Source organism: Trachemys scripta, chromosome 14, assembly GCF_013100865.1.
Source record: "Trachemys scripta elegans isolate TJP31775 chromosome 14, CAS_Tse_1.0, whole genome shotgun sequence".
NCBI lineage: Eukaryota > Metazoa > Chordata > Testudines > Emydidae > Trachemys > Trachemys scripta.
The window spans coordinates 39,915,555-39,937,475 of record NC_048311.1 but is presented as its reverse complement, the minus strand read 5'-3'; the positions used below and the strand labels follow the sequence as shown (position 1 = coordinate 39,937,475).

At 48.6% G+C, this 21,921-nt stretch overlaps 3 protein-coding genes across 4 annotated transcripts in view; 1 reads left to right on the top strand and 2 right to left on the bottom strand.

The window, feature by feature from the left end:
- Window positions 1-21,921, bottom strand: part of LOC117887100 (zinc finger protein 208-like) — an 882,934-nt gene that overhangs the window by 143,231 nt on the left and 717,782 nt on the right. The window lies entirely within an intron of this gene.
- LOC117887003 (thaicobrin-like) lies at window positions 389-13,907 on the bottom strand. Of its 2 annotated transcripts, XM_034789234.1 has the most exons (4): window positions 13,850-13,907; window positions 12,253-12,318; window positions 2,661-2,763; window positions 389-1,651 (listed from the first exon to the last, which is right to left on the bottom strand). In XM_034789234.1, the coding sequence occupies exons 2-4, from the start codon at window positions 12,280-12,282 to the stop codon at window positions 1,146-1,148; spliced, it is 639 nt and encodes a 212-aa protein (XP_034645125.1). In that variant the 5' UTR covers window positions 12,283-12,318; window positions 13,850-13,907; the 3' UTR covers window positions 389-1,145. The 2 variants fall into 2 exon arrangements, with proteins under 2 accessions (XP_034645125.1, XP_034645126.1); XM_034789235.1 differs by lacking the exons at window positions 12,253-12,318; window positions 13,850-13,907 and adding an exon at window positions 5,693-5,737.
- On the top strand, window positions 11,816-15,007 carry LOC117887014 (histone H2B 7-like). The gene is made up of 3 exons (XM_034789248.1): window positions 11,816-11,900; window positions 12,295-12,327; window positions 14,590-15,007. Exon 3 carries the CDS (start codon window positions 14,610-14,612, stop codon window positions 14,973-14,975), a length of 366 nt encoding a protein of 121 aa, XP_034645139.1. The 5' UTR covers window positions 11,816-11,900; window positions 12,295-12,327; window positions 14,590-14,609; the 3' UTR covers window positions 14,976-15,007.

The window sequence follows — 21,921 nt, the reverse complement described above, 5'->3', positions numbered from 1 at the left end:
TCCCGCTGAGAATCTGGGCCTAGGAGGTTAGGAAGAGGACAAGACTAAGTTCTGAGTGAACTAGGGAGTCTTCCAGGCTCAAAGCTAAAAACGAAGGGTAGAGCTGCACTGCATTTTGGAGCCCATGGGAATGAGAGACAAGCTCATGGAGCTGGTGCTAGCGCTCTGAACGGTGCTGTGCGGACAGAGCTTTGAAATTGTGGCTCAGGCTCTGAAGCCCTCCCCCTCCCCAGGCTTCAGACCTGAGCGGCAACTTCTATGCAGCACATTCTGGAGCCCTCACGCAAGCCCCGCTAGTCCGAGACGCTTGACCCGGGCTGGGATGACCCACAATGGGGCATAGACATTCCTGGAGGGCTTGTCTCCATGCAACGCTGCACCTGTTTAACGAAAGCTGGGATTAAAGCCGCATGTAGCTAAACCCCTTCAAACGCCTGCATGGACCCTCTTAAATCAAGACAAATGATCCCTTTTAAGTCAATTAGGAGCAAGTTTAAGCGAAAGGCAGTCTTGCCAACCCCCCGTGTTCAAACATGATGAGTCAGGGCTCCTCAAAAATCAAGAGATTTTAAAAAAAATCGTTGTAGCACCTATACATGGATCAGGACCCTGTTGTGCAAGGTGCTGTACAGACCCAGATTAGAAAATGACCCCTTGATGCAAAGAGCTTACAGTAATAAATGTGGGATATTTTAATTTGTTGGAGCCTTTAGGAGTCACATTTTCAATCTTTCCTCTGCAACTCGGAGGGCTGGAAATTTCTTCCAGCTATTGAATGAATCTTCTTATTCCGTTTGTTTTATGAATTGTTAATTAATTAATTACCATCATTATTATATTAATGGATTGATTTAATAAGAGCTCAGATCCTGATGGAATCACAAGAAAAAAACCCACCAAATATCATGACACTCACAAGAAAACCACATGTGCTGGCAATGCTTAAAATTGAGCCACGCTGCTCGTAAGCCAAATTAAGATCATCCAGACTGGTGTTTGCTCCAGGTTCAAATTAAATCAGACCCTGGTGCAAAGCCTGCATGTAGACAAGGCCGCAGAGGCTCGGGGGAGTCTGTGCAGGAAATGGCTAGAGAGAAGGGCACATTTCGGGGGGGGGGTCCCAGTGGGTTGTTTCCCCCTGTACCTCAGGGGATCAGTGTGAGGTGGACTCCTCCGCCCAAGTAGAAGAAAGGGAAAACTTTTTCCCCGTTGAAGGAGGCCAATATCATAGTCGTATGGTCATCTTCATAAAATGCCACCCAATCCCCTTCGTAATCCAGACAAACCCCGATCTTCCCAGGCCTCCCACTATGAGGTTGGGGGGTCTCAGAGGAGCCGAATGCCCCCCTCCGAAGCCACCAGCGCCCTTGAGACCAGATCCCATTCTCGGGGCTAAGAGTGAGCCATTCCTTTCTCTTCACGGACTCTCTGGCGACCCCCACGGCCCACTCCCTCTGATCCCCAAACTCCACCTCCCAGTAATGTCTCCCTGAGGTGAACCCCTTGGAGCCCAGTACACAGGGAGCAAGATCAAATCTGTGGGGATTCTCAGGCAAGTCCTGTTGTGGTTTCTCTCCCGATCTCACAGATTTCCCATCGGCAGACACAATGAGCCAAGGGTTCGCGGTGTCAGGATCCAGAATCACATCCGCTGCGGGTGGGGAGAGAGAGAGAGAATCAGAGCATTAGATCTGGCTGTGTACAGCACATGGGGTCAGAAAGATCTACAGATACTGGGCTTCTCTCCCATAGACCATCCCTGGCAGTGCTCCAAGTATCTAGAGGTGAGTGAGTTCCGTGGGCATCTGGCCAACATTGCTAGCAACCAGTTTCATGCGTGCCTCATGTATCTAGGTTCAACAGCCACAGCATTTGGGGTGCTCACTACCTGCATCCCACCTGGGAGTGCCTGGGAACGGTCATCCTCCACGAATTGCTTTAGGAGACTCCTCAACCACCAGCGTACCTGGGAAAGGGCATCCGCTCCTGTAGCCCCCTAGTGGTGGGGCTGGTCAAAAGTCTTCCTTCCCCTGAAACTGTTCCAGTGGCAATTGTGGGGTTTGATGAAAGGAAAAGGTTCTGCTTTCCTTGATTTTTTTTTTTAAGTTGCTGTTTTTTCATTGAAAAACTAAACACACATCCGTGCAAAAAAACAGACCAAATTGATTATTTTTTCCATTGTTGGCCAAAACTTCTTCCATTTTCACTCTCCCTTCACCTTCCCCCAGCCCAAAAATGTTGCTTTCCAGGTTGTTGGTTGTTTGCTTGCTTTGAAGAAAGGTCACATTTTTCAGCGCGGGGGCAAATTTTCCAATCATCTCTATTTAAAAGCATGGGGCTCTTCCCCTCTGCCCAAGGCCCCACCCCTCTTCTTCTGCCTCCCCTCACCCACTGGAGCCCACAGCGCGCGCGCACACACACACACACACACACACACACACACACACACAGCCCCAATGCACCGGCTTCAGGGAGGAGCATGGGCCATGCAAGGCGGTTTGGGGAGGCACAGCCTTCCCCAGTTTATGCTATCCACCACCCATGCAAAAGCTTCCTCAGTCGCTGGAGTGCACCAGGAAGCTCATCAGCACCTCCAGTGGCTGTGAGAAAGCATCACACCGGGGAGTGTGTTAGGCTCAGGGTTAGGATGGATGGATTACCTTTGAATTTCTCCAGAAGCTCACTTCTCTGAGGGAAAGCCTCACGGATGAATTTTGAATCAGCAGGAAGAGTCATCTCCGCCTGAAACTTCCCTTCTGACCGCTAGAGATAAAAAACAAATCAACCAACCAAACCCACAGATTAATAATGCCTCTTCAGCTGATTGTTCAATCCTAACATATCAAAGGCTTTATCTTTTGTCTTTGCCTTGGTGTGCAAATGTGGCAGGGTTGGCGTAAGCTTGAGTGTGACGGGGGATGCCGTCAGGAAAGGAATTAGTAAGGGTGAGACAAGGGGTTGCAGAGGAAGATACAGGGAGGAACGTGAGCGTGGTCAAGTTCAGGCTGAATATTGGACAACTTCTAGATCATGAGACGGGAGAGTATCAGGCTGTGGAATCATCTCCCAAGAGAACTGCCAGGATTGGGCGCTCCATCACTTTGGAGCAAACGTGGGCAAACTACGGCCCCTGAGCTTCTGGCCGGGGAGCCTAGTCCCCGGCTCCTCCCCTACTGTGCTCCCTTCCCCGCAGCCTCACCGCGCCGCCAGCGCTCTGGCCCGCCGCTCCCGCTGGGCAGCGTGGGGAGCACAGCTGGCTCTGGCCAGGTGTGGCAGCTGCAAATTCCTGCTGCTGGTAAGGGGTTGGGGGGCTTGGGTAAGGGAGCAGGGGGTCCTGGGGAGCAGTCAGGAAGGAGGGGTGGTTGGATGAGGCGTAGGTTCTGAGGGGGCGGTCAGGGGAGGGGAACACGGAGGGTTGGGAGTGGGAATCCTGAGGGGCCTGTTGTGGGGCCTGTCAGGGGGCAGGGATGTAGATAGGGGTTGGGAGGGCAGTCAGGGTACAGGGAGCAGGTGGGGGTTGGATAAGGGGGTTGGATCCCAGAGGGCAGTTAGGGGCGGGGGGTTCCGGGAGGGGGTGGTCAGGGGACAAGGAGCAGAGGGTAGTTGGATAGGGGGTGGGAGTCCCAGGGGGCTGTCGGGGGTGGGAGTGTGGATGGGGTCGGGGCAGTCAGGGGACAGGGAGCAGGGGGGTTGGATAGGGGGTGGGGTCCCAGGAGGGGGCAGTTAGGGGACAAGGAGCAAGAGGGGTTGGATGGGTCGGGGGTTCTGAGGGGGGCAGTCAGGGGGCGGGGAGTGGAAGGGGGCAGAGGCCAGGCTGTTTTGGGAGGCACAGCCTTCCCTACCCGGCCTTCCATACAGTTTCCTGTTCTGCCCCATCGCAACCCTGATGTGGCCCTCGGGCCAAAAAGTTTGCCCATCCCTACTTTGGAGTGTGGACACTAGACTGGACAAAAGCCTAGAAAACGGGTTGCAGGAAGCAAACTTGCCTATGGGCGGCAGATGAAACTTCCCTTGGGGAAGACTAGCTCCCTGTCCCACCTCTTCCGCCCACGGCCCTGCCCACACTCTACCCAGGCACCGCTCAACCCCCCACCCCACCACTTGCCATGTCCTGCCTCTCCTCCAGCCTCTCCCCTGTGGAGGGGAGCAGTGGGCGGGGGGTCTTGTGGGGGAAGGGTGGAGGAAAGGAGGGACACGTCCGGGACCTCCAGAGAGGGGGTGGAGTGGAGGAGAGGAGGGATTCACCAGGCAGCGGTGGGGCCTCGGGGAAGGGGTGGAGCACAGACATGGCTTAGTCTCTCCTGGTCTATTAGACCCACCACCTATGATCATGCCCTAGACATAGGCGCTGACTCCGTGGGTGCTCCGTGGCTCCAATCAAAGATAGAGAGTTACCTTCCCCGCCCTGTCTCTCTATTTCACAACCTGGCATTTCAGGACAACACGCCCTGCTACGGGCGGCAGGTATCGTAGGCAGGTGGAGGCTGCGCCTCCCCAAACAGCCTAGCGTGGCCCCCGCCCATGCTCTGCCCCCAGGCCAGGCCCCCTCCTGCTGTTCTCAGTGCTCTGCCCTGGCCCAGGCTGGCTGGCCTGCCTCCCGCAGGGACTCAGAGTGGCTGGTGCGGGGGGCCATGCCTCCAGGAGACGCTGCTGCTCGGCGCTCCAAGACTGGCCACTTGGCACACCAGGGCTGGAGTCTCATCCCCAGGCCGCCCGGCGCTGGGGCCAGGGGCAGTGGTGGGGAGCAAAAGGGAGTGGGAGGGGTGGCGGAAGGGGAGGAGCCTCGTGCACAAGGAGAGGGGCAGGGGGTTAGCCTCTCCCAATGGCTGGGTCACCAGCCACCCCTGCGCCCTGCACTTAGCAGAGGAAAATATTTTCTGTAGATTTCCATTAGCCCTAACTGCACTTAAGGGTTGGTATTTTTCAAGCCATGACCAGATGACTCTATTGAGTAGTCTCTGGAAAGTCAGATCCTCTCAATAGGAGGGTAGGTGGCACAAGAAGGGATTTCTTGAGACCAGCCAGGCTAGAAGAAAAACAAACCACCCCAGCTTTCATTTGAATGGTGGAACCGATGCTCTTCACACAACACACACTGAAGTGGGCACGGTCCACACAGACATACAAAACTTGATTTCCAGAGGTGCTAACAACCCAGAGCTTCCACTGTCTTTATGTGCTGCTTCTTTAAGGCAGGGGTTTTTTTTCCATTATTTACGTGAAAAAATATATTTTTTCATAGTTTTGAGCTGAACAAAAATCAGAATTTGCCAGTTTGGGGCGGATTTTTTTTTTTTTTTTTGGCAGTTTTGGGGAAAACTTTTTCAAGTGTTGGCACCTTTTGGCTGAATATTTTTTTCCTTTTTGTGTGCGTCTGAAAACTGAAAAATAAATCAGGTTTTCACTTTCTTTTAAGTCAAAATTTTCTGTGGAGAAAACAAACATCCCAATTTCCAGGCAGTTCTAGTATTTGACCCTCTTCCCAGAAAAGACAAAAATAAAGTTAACTCTTGTTAAAAAGCAGGAAACAGCATTCCTAGATTTCACAAACCCATCCTGAGCAGACGGATTGCAATCCCTGTTAGAGATGTACCAAACGTCTGCTCCAATCAGAGGCCGTACAGCCGAGTCAAAGGACCCCTCACAAAGCTGTAACAAGTTGACCAAACACACAGCCCGCCAGATCCCTTACCTGCAAGCACAAGGTCTGCAGCTACTTCTCCGAAACTCCCCGACAGCCTTCTCAAGGGGGCTGGTTTGCAACCGGCTTATATACCTAGCCTCACAAACCTTCTCTGTTGCCAGCTCTCTCCCAGATTGCGAAATAAAATATATGTCCTGTTTGACAGCATTCCCAGCAGGCATGTTTGAGCTGAAGTTTCTCTGGCGAAAGATCTCTCTGTGCTCAGGGAAGGAGGTGGTTCTACCTGGTTCCTCTGAGCACTGGGTGATGCAGGCTTAGCAGGATTTGTGCTCATGGTTTGTAAACACCAGATTTCATACACAATCCCAGTGGTGCTGGAATATATCTAATAGTGGGGGTGCTGAAAGCCAGCCCCCTTTCCCCTGTCTGTGCCCCATCCCCAGAGCTGGGGCTGAGAGCAGGGCCCACTGGAAGGGTGGAACCCAGAAAGGGCTAAAGGGGCCAAGGATGGGGCCACAGCTGAGGACGGGCGTGGGGCCGGCAGTGGGACCCCGGGCATGGGCCGACAGCTGGGACCCCAGGCACGGGACTGGGAGCCAGCGTGCGGGACTGGGACCAGAGCCTCGGGAGCAGGGCCAGCAGCCAGGACCCCGCCTGAGAGCCAGAAGTGGAGCCCCAGGCATGGGGCTGGGACCCCGCATGTGGGGCCAGGAGTGGAGCCCGGCTGTGGGACCAGCAGCTGGGACCCCGCATGGGGATCCAGGAGTGGAGTCCCACGTAAAACCTGGGGGTGCTGCAGCAACCCCTGCACCCCAAATCCCACGCCTATGCACAAATCTAGACAGCTGGATGAAACAGCCTCCTGTTGGAGTATTTTCCTGGATTCACAGAAGGCAGAGCTCCTGCTGTGAAGTTCAGTTCCAATCTCCTCTTCACAGAATAGGGTGATCAGATGTTCCAATTTTACAGGGACAGTCATTATTTGGGGCTTTTTCTTATATAGGCTCCTATTACCCCCACCCTCTGTCCCGATTTTTCGCACTTGCTGTCTGGTCAGCCGATCACAGAAATGAGCTGAGCCTTGAACAAGGAATGGTCTTTGGCTGATCGCATTGTGTCAGTTTTAATCAGCCTGTAGGTCAGAGTTAGAGACTCTGGATGACTCAAACAAGAGGGCCCTGTGAGGCGGGGGAGGGGGGCAGGAGGGGCTAGTTGAGAGAACACTAGACTGGGCCTCAGGAGACCTGGGCTGTAGTCCCAGCTCTGCTTCCGGGTGATCTTCCTGCCTCAGCTTCCACACACGTCAAACAGCGATGATGCTAATAACCTCCTTTGCAAAGTGCGACATCAGAGCTAGATATTATCATGAAAGTGCGTGCGCTCCCCGAAGCTGGAAAAGCCGCATTCGCCCGGGGCATAACTCCTCGGCAGCCAATGGGGCTATCGCTGGGATGCGTCTGACCCTGAGGAAATCCCTCCTGGCAGATCGGAATGCAAGCTGCTTGCTTTGGCCCATTGGCCATTGCCCTTGGAAGCAAGAGGTTGATGGCCCATTGAAATCAACAGTGAGCCTTTCCACTGACCATCACAGGTGTTGGATCTTATCAGTGAAATGGCACAATGACTTGATGTAGGGTAGGGAGACGTGCTCTAAGCGAGTGCAGTTGCTACCATGTTGGCTCCATCACTTGTGGACCTGGGGGGTGGCACAAGCATAAGACATGCTCGTGATGATGCACGTGTAGCAAATCCAGATGTAGTGTAGACTGACCCCAAGAGACGACTCTAGGCTTCCCTCAACCCCCACAGAGAATGTCCCTAGTAAGGAAAATCTCCACGCTATTACAGTGCTTCTCAAACTGTGGGTCGGGACCCCAAAGTGGGTCGCAACCCCGGTTTAGTGGGGTCGCCAGAGCTGGCTTAGACTTGCTGTGTACCAGAGCCAAAGCCCAAGCGGAGCGCTTCAGCCCTGGGTGGCGGGGCTCAGGTTACAGGCCCCCTGCCTGAGACTGAAGCCCTTGGGCGGTGGGGCTTTGGCTTTGTTACTCGCACAAAATTCTCTGTCACTTGCTCACTCTGGGGCACCCACCTTTACCCAGTTCCTAGGGCTCAAGGCATAACCGTGTCAATTTAAGTACCCATTCCCTCCAGGCAGACACTCATTCCTGGTGGGCTCCGGGCAGACACCCATTCCCTCTGGGCCTCCAGATTAATCTTTTGCGGGTTTACGGGATCTTTTACCAGTGAAAGAGCCCTACACAGTAATATCCCATGTAACCTCTATTTATTAACAATTATCAAAAACAGAATACAGTGCTACATGTACAGTGCTCACCACTCCCAATAAGGCAGATGAACTTTTCTTGATGGCCGGTCAGGATCAGGTCCATCTGGGGGACTCCAGTTTCTGCACAGTGTCACTGGCCGAGTGTTGAGGTCTGGCAGCTCTGATCTTTGGGGCTGTGTCCTGGAGTTGGTTCCCCAAAGAACTTCCTTTGGACCCCAGTTTTTATAGTGAAACTTGATTCCTGCTTAGCTGTACCTCGACCAAGCATTTTACTAAAATTTTACTAACCAAGCCTAACAAAATTCTCTAACCAATCCTAACCCAAAACCTTAATTAATTTACACCTAGCAAAATTAATTATACGGCAGACAGAAACAATCAAAGGGACCGGACAGAGATCATGCAGACAAACGATAGGGAAGTGGGAAACATAATGACAAAACAATACAGAAAAGGGGATTTCCCAACCACAACTACTGATAAGTGGTCTCCTGCCAAGCTCTAAGATACAACCACATTTGCTTCGATCCCTCTTGCTTCAATCCCTCAGACAGAGACAAACACCTACAGGATCTCTATCAAGCATTCTTAAAACTATAGTACCCACCTGGTGAAGTGAGGAAACAGATTGACAGAGCCAGAAGTGTACCCAGAAGTCACCTACTATAAGACAGGTCCAACAAAGAAAGTAACAGAACGCCACTAGCTGTCACCTACAGCCCCCAACTAAAACCTCTCCAGCGCATCATCAAGGATCTACAACCTATCCTGAAGGATGATCCCTCACTCTCACAGACCTTGGGAGACAGGCCAGTCTTCGCTTACAGACAGCCCCCCAACCTGAAGCAAATATTCACCAGCAACTACACACCACACAACAAAAACACCAACCCAGGAACCAAACCCTGCAACAAACCCCGGTGCCAACTCTGTCCACATATCTATTCAAGGGACACCATCATAGGACCTAACCACATCAGCCACACCATCAGGGGCTCGTTCACCTGCAAATATACCAATGTGATATATGCCATCATGTGCCAGCAATACCCCTCTGCCATGTACATTGGCCAAACTGGACAGTCTCTACGCAAAAGAATAAATGGACACAAATCTGACAGGAATCATAATATTCAAAAACAAGTAGGAGAACACTTCAATCTCTCTGGTCATTCAATAACGGACCTAAAAGTGGCAATTCTTCAAAAAAAAACTTCAAAAACAGACTCGAACATGAAGTTGCAGAACTGGAATTAATTTGCAAATTAGATACCATCAGATTAGGCCTGAATAAAGACTGGGAGTGGTTGAATCATTACAAAACCTCAACCTAATTTCCTCACTACTAATTTCTCCCTATTGTTACTCACACCTTCTTGTCAACTGTCTGTAAAGGGCCACTTTCATTACCACTTCAAAAATTATTTTTCCTCCCTTGGTATCCTGCTGTTAATTGATTTCTCTCGTTAGACTGACCTCACACTTGGTAAGGCAACTCCCATCCTTTCACATATTTATACCTGCTCCTGTATTTTCCATGTCATGCATCTGATGAATTGGGTTCTAGCCCACGAAAGCTTATGCTCAAATAAATTTGTTAGTCTCTAAGGTGCCCCAAGGACTCCTAGTTGTTCTTACCAGACAGAATGCCATCAAACTAAGTCTTCTTTAACCGTTTTAAGATCTGTTTCCTTATCTGGTGATAGTGGGTGCCATTAGGACAGGATCTCCTTCTTAACAGCCTGGTATTACATTATTTTAATCTAATTTAGATGAAATGTGAGGATGTGACTTCCTGCTTCTCAGTTAATGGTTGCTGCTCTTTTAATCTGGCTGCAGACAAAGGCCTTAGGCTTTCAGCCTTACGATATAGCTATAGGCCAAACAATCTGGCTACAGGAAAAGGCCTTATCTTTACAGTCCCCCCACCACCACCCACCTGGGGTGGTAGGGCTCGGACAGGCTCAAGCTCTGGCCCCCCTCGTGGAGTCCTGTAGTCATTTTTGTTGTCAGAAGGGGGTCATGCTGCAATGAAGTTTGAGAACCCCTGGTCTATTGTATAGCTAGAGAATAGTGATTGTGAAGGGGCAGCTAAGTGGGGGAGGTTTAGGTTGGATATGAGGAAACACTATTTCATTAGGAGGGTGGCGAAGCACTGGAATGGGTTACCTAGGGAGGTGATGGAATCTCCTTCCTTGGAGGTTTTTAAGGTCAGGCTTGACAAAGCCCTGGCTGGGATGATTTAGTTGGTGTTGGTCCTGCTTTGAGCAGGGGGTTGGACTAGATACCTCCTGACATCCCTTCCAACCCTGATATTCTATGATTCTAAGGATCATTCACTGAAGGATACAAAATAGAGTTGGTCAAGAAATGTGGCTTTTTATTTGTTTGTTCCCCTTCCCCCTCCACTTGGGTTAATTTTGACACACACAAAAAAGGGGGGAGGTTGCCTATGTTTTGAGTGGAGAATATTGCCTTTTTGTACAAAAAAAAACAAAAAACAAAAAAAAACCCACCCCGAAAACCAGAAAACTCACCCGACAGCAAAACATTTCAGCTGAAAAATGCACCAAACCACACAGGTTTTTGGCTAGCAGCATTGCTGAAAACTGGAAAAATTTTGGGTGAGGATTTCAAGTGACCAAAAAAAAAAAAAAAAAATTAAATATTTGTTAGGAAAGCACACACACACACACACACACACACACACACACACACACACACACACACACAATGAGTTTAATCAAAAACCCAATTTTCCAGTGAAAAGAGGTTTCGATGGAAATATTTGACCAACCCTAGTAAAAATCATCTCAAGAACGTTGTGATTCTCATTAAAAACCTACAGAAAACCCTGTTAAAGACTGAGGCTGTATTGCATAGACAGGCCAAATAAACCGGGATGGCTGACTGGGGATAGCAGCCTTAGGCCCAGTTTATAAGATGATGCAACATATTGGCATCTAGTTTCCTTCTAGGATCCAGTTCGCAGTGCAACAATACCTCATCTGGAAGGAACAATTGCATCTCTCTAGCTCAGCTAGTTTTTCCTGTCCCTAGTGCCACATATTTTCCCTGGCAGCTTTTACCAGTTCAAGGGCAGGGACCAATTGTCCTCTGAGAGACATCAAAGGATAAGTCTGAATCTCCTTCCTTTGGAGTGTCTTTTCCTGTGTTTTAGGGAGCTTGCAGGGATTAGAACTGGATGAAAAATGGGAGGGGGTGGGGAAGTTGCATAAAAATGAAATTTCCAAGTTATTTTCATTTCAAAGTGTGTGGAAATACCCATGTTTAGAGCTCTGTTTTTCTCTCTCTCTCAGAAACTTTGTTGGAAATGATTGAGATCCAATAAAGTGAGTGGTAGGCATGGGTGCCAGGTTTGCATAATTTTTGGTGGTGCCAAGGAGCTGCCTTCTCTGCCATTGTGCAACGATTTTGTGACTCATATTAAGACAGTGAGTCTTCATCTCCCTCTAGTTACTGGTCCATGTACTATACCAATTAATAAGCCTAGTCCTTTAGTACCCAGTGGTAGCGGCTGGTGCGTTTAGAGTTGAAGGACTCCGGTTCAAACCTCACTATTTCCATAATTTAAGTGCAGCTCCCTACAGTGGAAGCTTTTGTAAAAGCTGCTCTTCCGTCCCCACTTCCCTGGTGGGGCTGCTCTCAGAGCAGGGACAGAGCAGGAAAGGGACGAAGAGGAAGCCACTATATTCAGTCCCTGTGTTGCTGTCACGCCCAGCTCTCCAGCCGCACACAGACAGGGAGAATTGAGGAGACTGTGCCTGTGAGCGGGGATATAGAGCCCTCTATAGTCCAGAGGGGAAGTGACACATTTTAGATACGCTGCTCCAGCCCTGGAGGAGAAAGGAAGTGGTAGCCTTGAAGAGAAAAGGGTCAGCGCCCATTTCTCTGAATGCTGGTATTTAAAACGTCAGTGTCTACTGGAACTAGAGCGTCAGAGTTAAGGTGCTTCGGGTGCTGTTTCTATTCAATATAGAGAGTTTCTATTCAATGTGTGTGTGTGTGTGTGTGTGTGTGTGTGTGTGTGTGTGTGTGTGTNGTGTGTGTGTGTGTGTGTGTGTGTGTGTGTGTGTGTGTGTGTGTGTGTGTGTGTGTGTGAGAGAGAGAGCGAGAGAGAGAAATGGCTATTTGTGTGACCGTAGCTTGTGATTTCCTTAGCTGGTAATGTTTCTATTTGTATTTTTGTGGTGGGTCTTATTTTGATATGAACATAGCAGCTTTAGCTGGAAGGTAATTAAAGGATTTGGGGGGGGGTTTTGAGGGGGATTGGAAGAAAAAGTTCCACATGGGAACTTACCCTTTTATATGGTCCCATAGTTGTAATCATTTCTTTCTCCAGGTTAGGTGGCTAAGCATCTGGTGGCTGGAACAGGTGAAAGAGACAAAATTAGTATATTATAATTCTGTATATTGCAATAGCTCATAGAAGTCCCAAGGGCTAGATCACATAAAAAATCCACATGGAAAACGTTGGCTTTTTATCTCCCATCTCCCCCCATATTTTTCTTTTTGTTTTGTTTCTCAGCACCCAAAAATTCTCAGCCAAAAACTGCTGAAAAACAAAAAACAAATAAACCAAAAGTTTAGCAACAATTTTAAAAAATGTTTTTGTCTAATTTTTTTTGTTTCAGTTTCCTGATTGGAAATAGATTTTTTTTTCAGTTAAATTAGACAAATTCAGATATTGAAAATAATATATAAAAAAAAGTTTTGTAGGAAATTGTTTTGACCATCCCAACTAGAGCCCCAATGTGTTAGTACAAACACGTCAGGAAAAGACAGCCTCTGCTTCTCAAAATTTACAATCTCAATAAACATCTTAGAGACAAGTCGATACAGCAAAGGATTGGTGGAGGAGCACAGGTTATCTATAAGATTTCATGCTGTCTGCCTGGCCCAAGTTTATGGTGATGTTTTTAAAAATGTGGTTAAGGTATTCCCTTAAAAGTAGATTGAAATTTTTCTATCAAAACTGGGTTTCTTGACTGAAAATTGGGTTTTGCCCCCCCCAAAAAAATTGAAAAATCAAATGCCTGAAAACCAAAATATGGAAACAGAAAATTTTCCATGTGGAAACACTTCCATGGTATCTCAAATGAAGCAACCCAGAGAGAGACTGGTTGTATAGGTGTGGAGAGGTGAAAGGAGTTGATGAGACCCCCCACACACACCCACTCTGGCCAGCCCCCTCTTAGCAGCAGTCCCTGGCCTGGAATCTCATTCTCCCTCCAACCACTAATTTCATATTGGGGAGACCTGATGGAAAACTAGCCGAGCTGAAAGCGACCCCAACAGGTCTTTGCTGCTCCCCTGCTGGACCTGGCTGGAAACATACCGTATTGTCGCCAGACCTCTTTTTCTTCCGTATATACTGCTCTATATGCACACAGCCTTTCAGTCACCCGGGCATGTGCCTATATTTGTTCCACCCAGCAGCAGCAGAATCTCCTTTTTGGGAGAATTTTGCACCCAGGGAGTGAAGGGGCAAGAAGGAAGCAGACAGCTCTTGTGTGCTATCCATGCCAAGGGAATCGTTATCAGGCAGAGCAACCAACCTACAGCTTCATAGAGAGGTTGATCTTCTCTAGCTATATGCTAGTATAGTCTCAATGATTTAAACATAAGACCGCCATATTTAAATCGTTTTAATTGTTTAAGTTAAAACTTCTTCCAACAAAGTCTGTTGTCAAGTCAAAAATCTGGGAAAATGAGGGAAGGGGGGAAGTATAGTATCCAGAAAAGAAAACAGAAAACAACAGGGGCTCTCTCTGGTCAAAGGTTTTGAAACCTGGGTACCTAGAGTTAAAGTCTTAAGTACATAAGTAAACTCCAAAAATGTGTAGGCTTCCCCCTCCCTTAGAAAAAGTTCTAAGTTATCAGCAGCATCTATTTACCTCCGGAGTAGCTGCTGGGTGGATAGTGGTTTTAGAATCAGGACACCTTTTCAGACACCTAGGAATAGATTTAGAAACTTAACTTCAGACACATAGAGAGAGATTAGATTAAATGATTTTCTCCCAAACAAGTTAATTGTTTAATAAGGGATAGCAGTAACAAAAGTTAAAAAAAAAATCCATTCTTTGACCCCTGCAAAAGAAGCCACATGGCTCTTTTGTGCACATGGCAAGTGCTGATCAAAATGTCTATTTTCTGTCAACGTGAAACTGTGTACCAAGAGTCAAAAGACCAGTGATCAGAAGTGCACTGAACTGGTTCTTGTTACATCTATGATTCACGTATAAAAAGGGGAAATAAAATGATTTTAAAAATACAGGAAAACAAGATAACTTTCAACATGCTAGCCATTCTCCAATGGAAATTTAAATTGTAAATATTTTCTGACTTTTACACACCTTTGTTGGAATCATAGAGGATCAAACTGCTTTGTTAAGAGTGGGCTAATCTAAGAAGAAAGTTTGGGACAACACTAGAGCCTATCATTTATGCCACCTTCTCAATAGCAGAAGATGAATAAAGGGAGCCGTCCTGTTCAAGCTATCAGACTAGACGCGCGAACGAGGAGTGGTTTCTAGGGGAGGGGAGGACCGAAGACCTTTCAGTCTTCATTCAGGTCGGCACCCAGTCTATATAAAGAGGAACTTCTAGACAGCTAGCGTCTTTTTATGTTGGTCAGAAGCGGAGAAGTGGGTGAGGATGTCTGCGCGTGTGCCGAAGAAAGGTGGGAAGAAGCTGATCGCGGAGGGTGCGAAGAAAGCCGATAAGAAGCGCAAGAGGAGCCGCAAAGAGTCTTACTCGATTTATGTCTACAAGGTGTTGAAGCAGGTCCATCCGGACACGGGCATTTCTTCTAAGGCCATGAGTATTATGAATTCCTTCGTGAGCGATCTCTTCGAGCGCATCGCCTCAGAGGCGTCCCGCTTGGCTTTATACAACAAGAGATCGACTATCAGCTCCAGAGAGATCCAGACCGCGGTGCGCCTGCTCTTGCCTGGAGAGTTGGCGAAGCATGCTGTGTCGGAAGGCACTAAGGCTGTCACCAAATATACCAGCTCTAAGTAAAGCCTTGCGTCCTATACCTGTGCTAAGGTGAAACCATCCACCGAATTAAGACCCAAAGGCCCTTTTAAGGGCCACCCACTTTTTACCATAAAAGAGCTGCTCATAGTAAGGGAAATTAGTCTAATCAGATTAGTTACGGATTGAGATGTCATCAGTTAAAATGTTCATCATTCCTGATTCTATAAAATTGATAAAAGCAATATTGGTAAAAGAAAACCGGTGAAAAGGTTGTTTTTTAACATAGCCACATAAACAAGAATTATTTGTGGAAGTTAGGTTTGGCTTATAAAATGCGGTTTACCTGCTAATAAATTCTTTGCATAGCAGATACTCTAATCCCTAAATAACCTCGCCTTTTATATTGAAATACGGGTATCAAACGCAGCCAGAGAATTTTTTTGTAGAAACTTTAACTTGTATTGATGAATATTGGGCAAACTGTTGAAGCGTTTTCATTCGCAAAGGACTTGGATACCAAGGAGTCTTCATTTCCCGAAGACTGGAAAAACAGCCGCCCCAAAGCTATAACGAAGCAAAAACACCACAATCCGAACAGAAAGGGGATGTGGAAGGAACAAGGTATAAACTAAACAACTTTTTATCTTCCCCAAAATAAACCTGAAGCCACCCGGCTGTTTCTCTTTACCACTTCCCAGCAATATATTAACAAAATCCGCTGATAAAATTTCAGTCTGAAATGGTGGTTTTCCTCACACAATTGCAGCCTGCTGTCACTGTCCCTTTCAGGCAGCAAACCAGGCACTGTCTTCTGCGAAGCTGTCGCAGGAGCCTGGGGATGGCCGTGGAGTGATGCTAACTAAGCGGCAACCTACTTGTAAATCTACATTTCAGGTGCAGACAGCTCGGAAATATACCAGGAACCGTGGGGCAAGATCCACTCGCTGCCTTTCCAGCTGAGGGAAAACCAACCGCGCTCAGAAATATACGGAGCGGTTGGCGGCTCCTGCTGCTCGAGATCGCTGGTTTATCAGGTGGGGGCGGCAGCAGGCGTGACGTTTATCTGAGGGGGGAGCAGGTCCTTTGTGTTGTGAAAGTCTCTTTAGAAGTCGAATTCCTCCTAAGTCTTCAACTGGAGTTTTTATAAGACGGGGCCACCTACCTACCTACCGTCCCTGCTCCCCCCCGCATGTACATATTCCAATCTGCCCTTGATGGTGGTGCCCTTTATCTTTGCAGGAATCTTGGCCCTCCACCCCAGTCAGCCCTGGCTTCAGGCGGGAGTGCAGCTGAGGCAGAAACAGGGCAGTCCTGTCCCGTCCTTGAACCCCTCCCCAACCACGGGTAGTCACGGAAACCGTTCGAGCATCCTACCATGACTGCATTATGGGCAATACCAGAATGCACAGAACGTGGGGATTTAGGTTGTTTCCAGATTACTTGTACGTTTCCTCCACCTGTCACATCACATTCTGAGATAAAGTTGGGAATAATTCTGGGGTTTAAAATGTTCATAGTTCGATACACACAAACTCCTATAGTTTCTGGTCACTGATTTTTCACACTCGTTCCCGTCAGGCAGTGACAGAGGCTCGTCATATTTAAATAATATAGTAAACCAGCCCGCATATCTCGCCTCTTTCTAAAGGGGAGGGGGAAGACCTAAAAAGCCTATTTCTGGTTTCCCCAGCGCACCCACTGTTTTCCGTTGAAATCAAAGGGAGATTTGCCAGAGCTAGGGATGCAGTGTAAGGGAGACATCAGGGCATTCGTGCTTAAAGCTCTCCTGGACATGGTTTGGGGTGGCTCTTAAAAGAGCCGTTGTTTCGTTGCGGTGAATCAATAGGTCTGTTAAGATTTCCGCTGGGGAGCCATTGCCCCGCGAGCAGAGGAAGCCGCAGAAGTCTTGCCAGCTCCTTTGCCTTCGGCCACGTTCCTTATCTTCCCGGGGGGCTTTGTCCCCGTCCCTTTGTTTTTCTTCTCGATCTTTTTAGCCTCCTTGTTGGCAAGCGGCTTTTTATCTGCCTGTCTCTTCTGCTTTGCCGGCTTCTTGGCCTCCTTGGTCTTGGGCAGCTGCAGAACGAGCTGCGTTTTGCCGACCCCTGGTTCTTTGCAGAGCTTGTAGGAGCCGGGAGCCCCAGTCACTCCAGGCACCTTGCACAGGATGTTGTTGGTGACCAGCTTCTTGAGCGCCGCTTTGATGCGGCTTTTGTTCCTCTGGACGTCGACTCCCGTCGCCGCCAGCTCCTTCTCGATGGCCACCAGGGAGAAGCCCTTGCGGCTCTTGGAGAAATCCACGCTCCACAGGATGAGCTGGGCAAAAGCCGGCCGCTGTCTTCGAGGCGGCTTCTTCTTCCTTCTCTTCTTTTTCCTTTGGCTGGCTGGAGCTGGAGCTGCGGCTGGAGCTTCAGCTGCCGTTTGCGCTGTATTCATCTCGGCCTAAAGGGGGCGCCGCTTCTGCAGCCACCAGCACTGCTCTAGGCGCCTGCGGCGCAGTCTGTCCCCCAGTCGCTGCTCTCGCCGCTCACGCCGCCGACTGGAAGCCAGGGCTGCTGCCCGCGGCTAATTATAGCCGGGACCCCGACGCAACCGAATCAACCTCCCGTCCCTCCTGCTGCCGCAGCTCTAGGCTCTCCTCCAAAGTGTGTCTCTCCAGCACCGAGAACCTGAGTTTCGAGCACACGAGGCCTCCTGTCATTCCACAACAGACATCTTGTCCAGATCGGGAGGGTGTTTCATTCCCTGGCGTTGGTGTTAAGGAATGAACCTCCTGCTGAGGGGGTGTGGGGGGAGAGAGAAAGTGAAAATAAAACCACCAAAGCCTCGCACACATCTCCAGCTCTACACTCAGACTGGAGCAGTATTTGATATTTTTCTCTTAACGAATGTTAAAATTCCCAGCCTTACCTCTGACAGAAAAAGGAACAGGGATGAATGAACAAATCAACCTATGAAGGAATTCAATAGATGATTTTGTGGAGTGGGAAGGAATTGTTTTTAAATAGAGCAGGTGAATTTATCAGTCAAGATCATCAGGGATCCATCCCATCCCAGCTGCTGGGACTGGAAGACGGGATAGATCACTAGGTAATTGCCTTGTTCTGTCCATTCCTTCTGAAGCATCTGGCATTGGCCACTTCAGAAGACAGGATATTGAGCTAGATGGACCCAGTATGACCATTTGTGTTGATGGTAGAGCATGACAGTTTTAGGAGGGAAAAAAAGAGAGAAAGAAAAGGGGCTCTCTCACTGGTTCATTTAGGATCCTCATTCTCATTGGCTCAGGGGAGCTGGACTCCTACTAGCCAATCAGAATGGAGGAACTGCTCAGCTCTAAGGTTATAACAAAAGTCGCTCAACCATTCTGTTTTGTTGAGAGAAGAAAGGTGTTCTGTTAATAGGGGGATGTAAGGCTGCTTGTGAGGAAAGGAAGTTGCCTAGGTGAAGTCTTGTTCAGTAGGGTGGGGCTACGGTTTCCTGTGGGTAGGCTGTATAAGCTACTACACGAGCTGTAGTAGAAATGTTGCCTTTAGATAATTTAGTTGTTGTGCTGAAGTATCTGAGAATGAGTTCTGGGAAAGTGAGACGAGCCAAATTGTTCTGCACCATCCGTAGTTTGCTGTCTACACAGACTGAAGAGCTGAACACGCTCTTGTGGGGTCTTGCCCAACATTGAGGCTGTGTTTTTGTGTGAGAAAGCACAACCCAGCAACAGTAGTAACTAACACTGAATGTAGTATCAAGAACTAAGGCTGTGTCTGTTTTTGCCTTCCTATCACCTTTATAGGAACAGGCATAGCAAATTCTCCCTGACATAGATAGGAAGAAACTTCTGATAATACATTAGCCCTACTCTTCATTCTAGCTAACTATTGTTAGCTACGGGGATTTCCTTTAAATTTTACCCACATTTGATTTCCTTCGTTGATCTATATGATCTTCATGATAGAAAACACTCCAAAGGGAGCACTGATTACAGGTAATGCATATTCCACCGGTTTACAATGCATATAATTCCATAGTGTGTGCATACAACAAAATAAGAATTTGTCTCAGTATGTGGCCAGCTAAGAAGTATACAGCTCCACTGGGTATCTATGTATATGGGATATGTTCATTTGCACATTTCTGAAAATTTGTTCCTTAAATGAGAAAAGTTCAGATACATAAACGGGAGATTTTCATGGCCGTTAAACTCAGAGTTGGGAGTCTTCATTAGAATTAGGCTATTCCAGTTAGGCCTAATTGTTATTTGTGACTTTGAAGCTCTTTCTTTAAAAGTCTACAAGGACAAAAGGATGCAGAGTTACAGGAGAATTAAGAGCACAGTCATAAAGGATCTCACTGCTGCAGGGCTTTATGTAATTTTTTTGGCAGGTGAATGTATTGCTTAATGTTTGTAATCCTCAGCCAAACACATTTGTCATGTAGTTACATAGCCCAGTTTTGTGACCTATCCCAGACAGCAACTCATAAATATTTCGGACAACGCCAGCGGGGGAACTAGCTCAGTGCCCCGGAGCGGGGAGGGTGAAAGGATTGTGCAAATCGGGGCTGGTGCTTTTTTGGGGGCAACATGAGTGGGGCGGAAGAAACACAGGCTGGGGGGAGGCGCTGGGGCAGGAGTAAAGCGGGGGATTGATTCGGTTGCGTCGGGCTCTGCTCTCTATCTGGCCTCGAGCGGCGGCCGCCGGGCTCAGTGTCAGGGCGGCGGCCCCACGTGCGGGTCTGGGTGGCAGCAGCTGGGATTGGGTCGCAGGGACATGCCCGGTTCAGTTTCTCTCCCCGCGGCTTTTGCGGCCTCCCGCGCGGCTCGGGAGAATCCCCGGCGCAAGAGAAGGAGGAAACCGACTCTCAGCCAGGTCATTCTCCGGGCTGCTGCTGTCCCCGCCGCCGGCAGAGGCGCCTCTCTCGCCGCCATCAAGAAGACGCTGAAGGGCGAGGGATACGACGTGCGGAAGAACAAGGGCCGCATCAAGGCTGTGCTCCGTTATCTCCTGAGCCAAGGGGCCCTGCGTCGGGTCAGCGGCAGCGGCGCCTCGGGCTCTTTCAGGCTCCAGCAGGGAGGCGGCGCCCCGAAAGCAGAAAAGAGGGGAACAGCCGCGGCCAAGAGGCGCCAGAGCTCGGCGAAGACAGGAACCGCTGCCCCAGGGCCAAATGACCCCAGCGGGGAAATCAAACCGGCTGCTGCACGGCCCAAGAGGGTCAGCGGGAGCCCGGGCAAAATCAGGGGGACGGTGGCAACGCGCAGGAAGCAAATCTTAGAATATATTATTAAGGGCACCTTCCTTCTGGAGTGACGGCTCAGGCCAGGAGCGAAAAACGAAAACAAAACGGTTCTTTTCAGAACCATCCCCAGCGTTCATCAAAAGAGCGAATGTCTTTGCTCCCTGGTGCTATATTTTGTAACGCGGCTTTTTTTTAGAGATTAGGGAGGGTTGTGTGTGTTGTATGTATTCCTAGAATAGAAAGCAACCGGCAGCGCTACAGTTGATGAATGCATTTTATGGTAGGCAGGTCAGGAAAACCAACAACAGGAGGACAAGGCAGGGAGCCTTCAAGATTAGTTAGATCCTGCCATTGAATTAATTGACTTAAAATAAAGGGGGGTTGACTTTATTTTGTTGTTGTTTTTTATTTGGTAAAGAAGGCAACTGACCCACGTTTATATAGTTTTCACCTTCCCTAACGCCTAGGATCTGGTCCTAGACAAATACAGAAACAATGTTTTTTTAAAGGTACATTTGTGCTAACGCTCTTTTAGGGAAAGTTTTTGGGGGTGGCTCTTAAAAGAGCCTTTGGATTGATTGATTTTTTTTCGGTAGAATGAGTCAGTAGAATTATGCCTTTTAGGGCTTCCCCTCGAGAGATGTTTCCCACTGCATAAAGGATACAGAAGCGACAGTTTCTCCAGTTCCCTCTTCCTTATCCACAAGAGCCTCTCCTTTCTTCTTCGCTGCTTTTTTTTCCCCCCTCTTGATTTTCTCAGCCCCCTGCTTTTTTGGCGATTTGTCCTTCTTCACCAGCGGAGGGGGTAGCTTCGCTTCTGCGATGAGCTTGTAGGAACCCGGGACCTTAAGCAAGACATTCGTGGCGACCAGCTTCCCAAGCCCCGCTTTGATACGGGCTTTGTTCTTCTTAACATCGATCCTCGCCGCCGCCAGCTCTTTCCTGATGACGCCCAGGGAGACCTCCCCGGAGTGCTGGGAGAAATCCACGGTCTGGAGAATGAAATGGGCAAAACCTTCGCGGTCTTTTCGAGTTATCCGTACCGCCTTCCTCTTCTTCCGCTTCGTTCTCTTGCTGGCTGGCGCCTGGGAAGGGGCAGCCGGCTGATCTGTGTTCATCTGGGTAGATACAAGAGGCGCCGCGTTTTCTAGTTTTGATAGTTGTTCTCTACTTGCTACGGCGCCGCCTGCACCTCACGCTGCAGCAGATTGAAAGCCAGGCACTGCTGCTGCAGCCCGAGGGGTAGTTATACCCCAGCGTCTGACGCAACCGAATCAACCTGGTTCTATCCCCGCCTCTCTCTGGTCCTCTAGCACTAATAACCCGTGTGTTATGTTCGCCTGGTGACGCTGTTTCGTTCACCAGAGTTTGGTGATCAGATAAACTAAAACACTCAATCTCTGTCAGGGAAAATATACAAAAATCTCGAATCTGCTTCCCGGCTAAGGAAGCCAATTAACAAAAATCGTGATTTTTCTCTATATTATTGTTAAAATTCCATCATTTTCTCAGGTTTCAGAGTAACAGCCGTGTTAGTCTGTATCCGCAAAAAGAAGAACAGGAGTACTTGTGGCACCTTAGAGACTAACAAATTTATTAGAGCATAAGCTTTCGTGGACTACAGCCCACTTCTTCGGATGCATATAGAATGGAACATATATTGAGGAGATATATATACACACATACAGAGAGCATAAACAGGTGGGAGTTGTCTTACCAACTCTGAGAGGCCAATTAATTAAGAGAAAAAAAACTTTTG

Coding starts and splice junctions, on each gene's coding strand:
- LOC117887003 (XM_034789234.1), bottom strand. CDS start 12,282: ATGATTACAACTATGGGACCATATAAAAGG. Junction 2,764..12,252: donor CTATGGGACCATATAAAAGG/GTAAGTTCCCAT, acceptor TTTTATCTCTAG/CGGTCAGAAGGGAAGTTTCA. Junction 1,652..2,660: donor GCTTCTGGAGAAATTCAAAG/GTAATCCATCCA, acceptor CCCCACCCGCAG/CGGATGTGATTCTGGATCCT.
- LOC117887014 (XM_034789248.1), top strand. CDS start 14,610: ATGTCTGCGCGTGTGCCGAAGAAAGGTGGGAAGAAGCTGATCGCGGAG.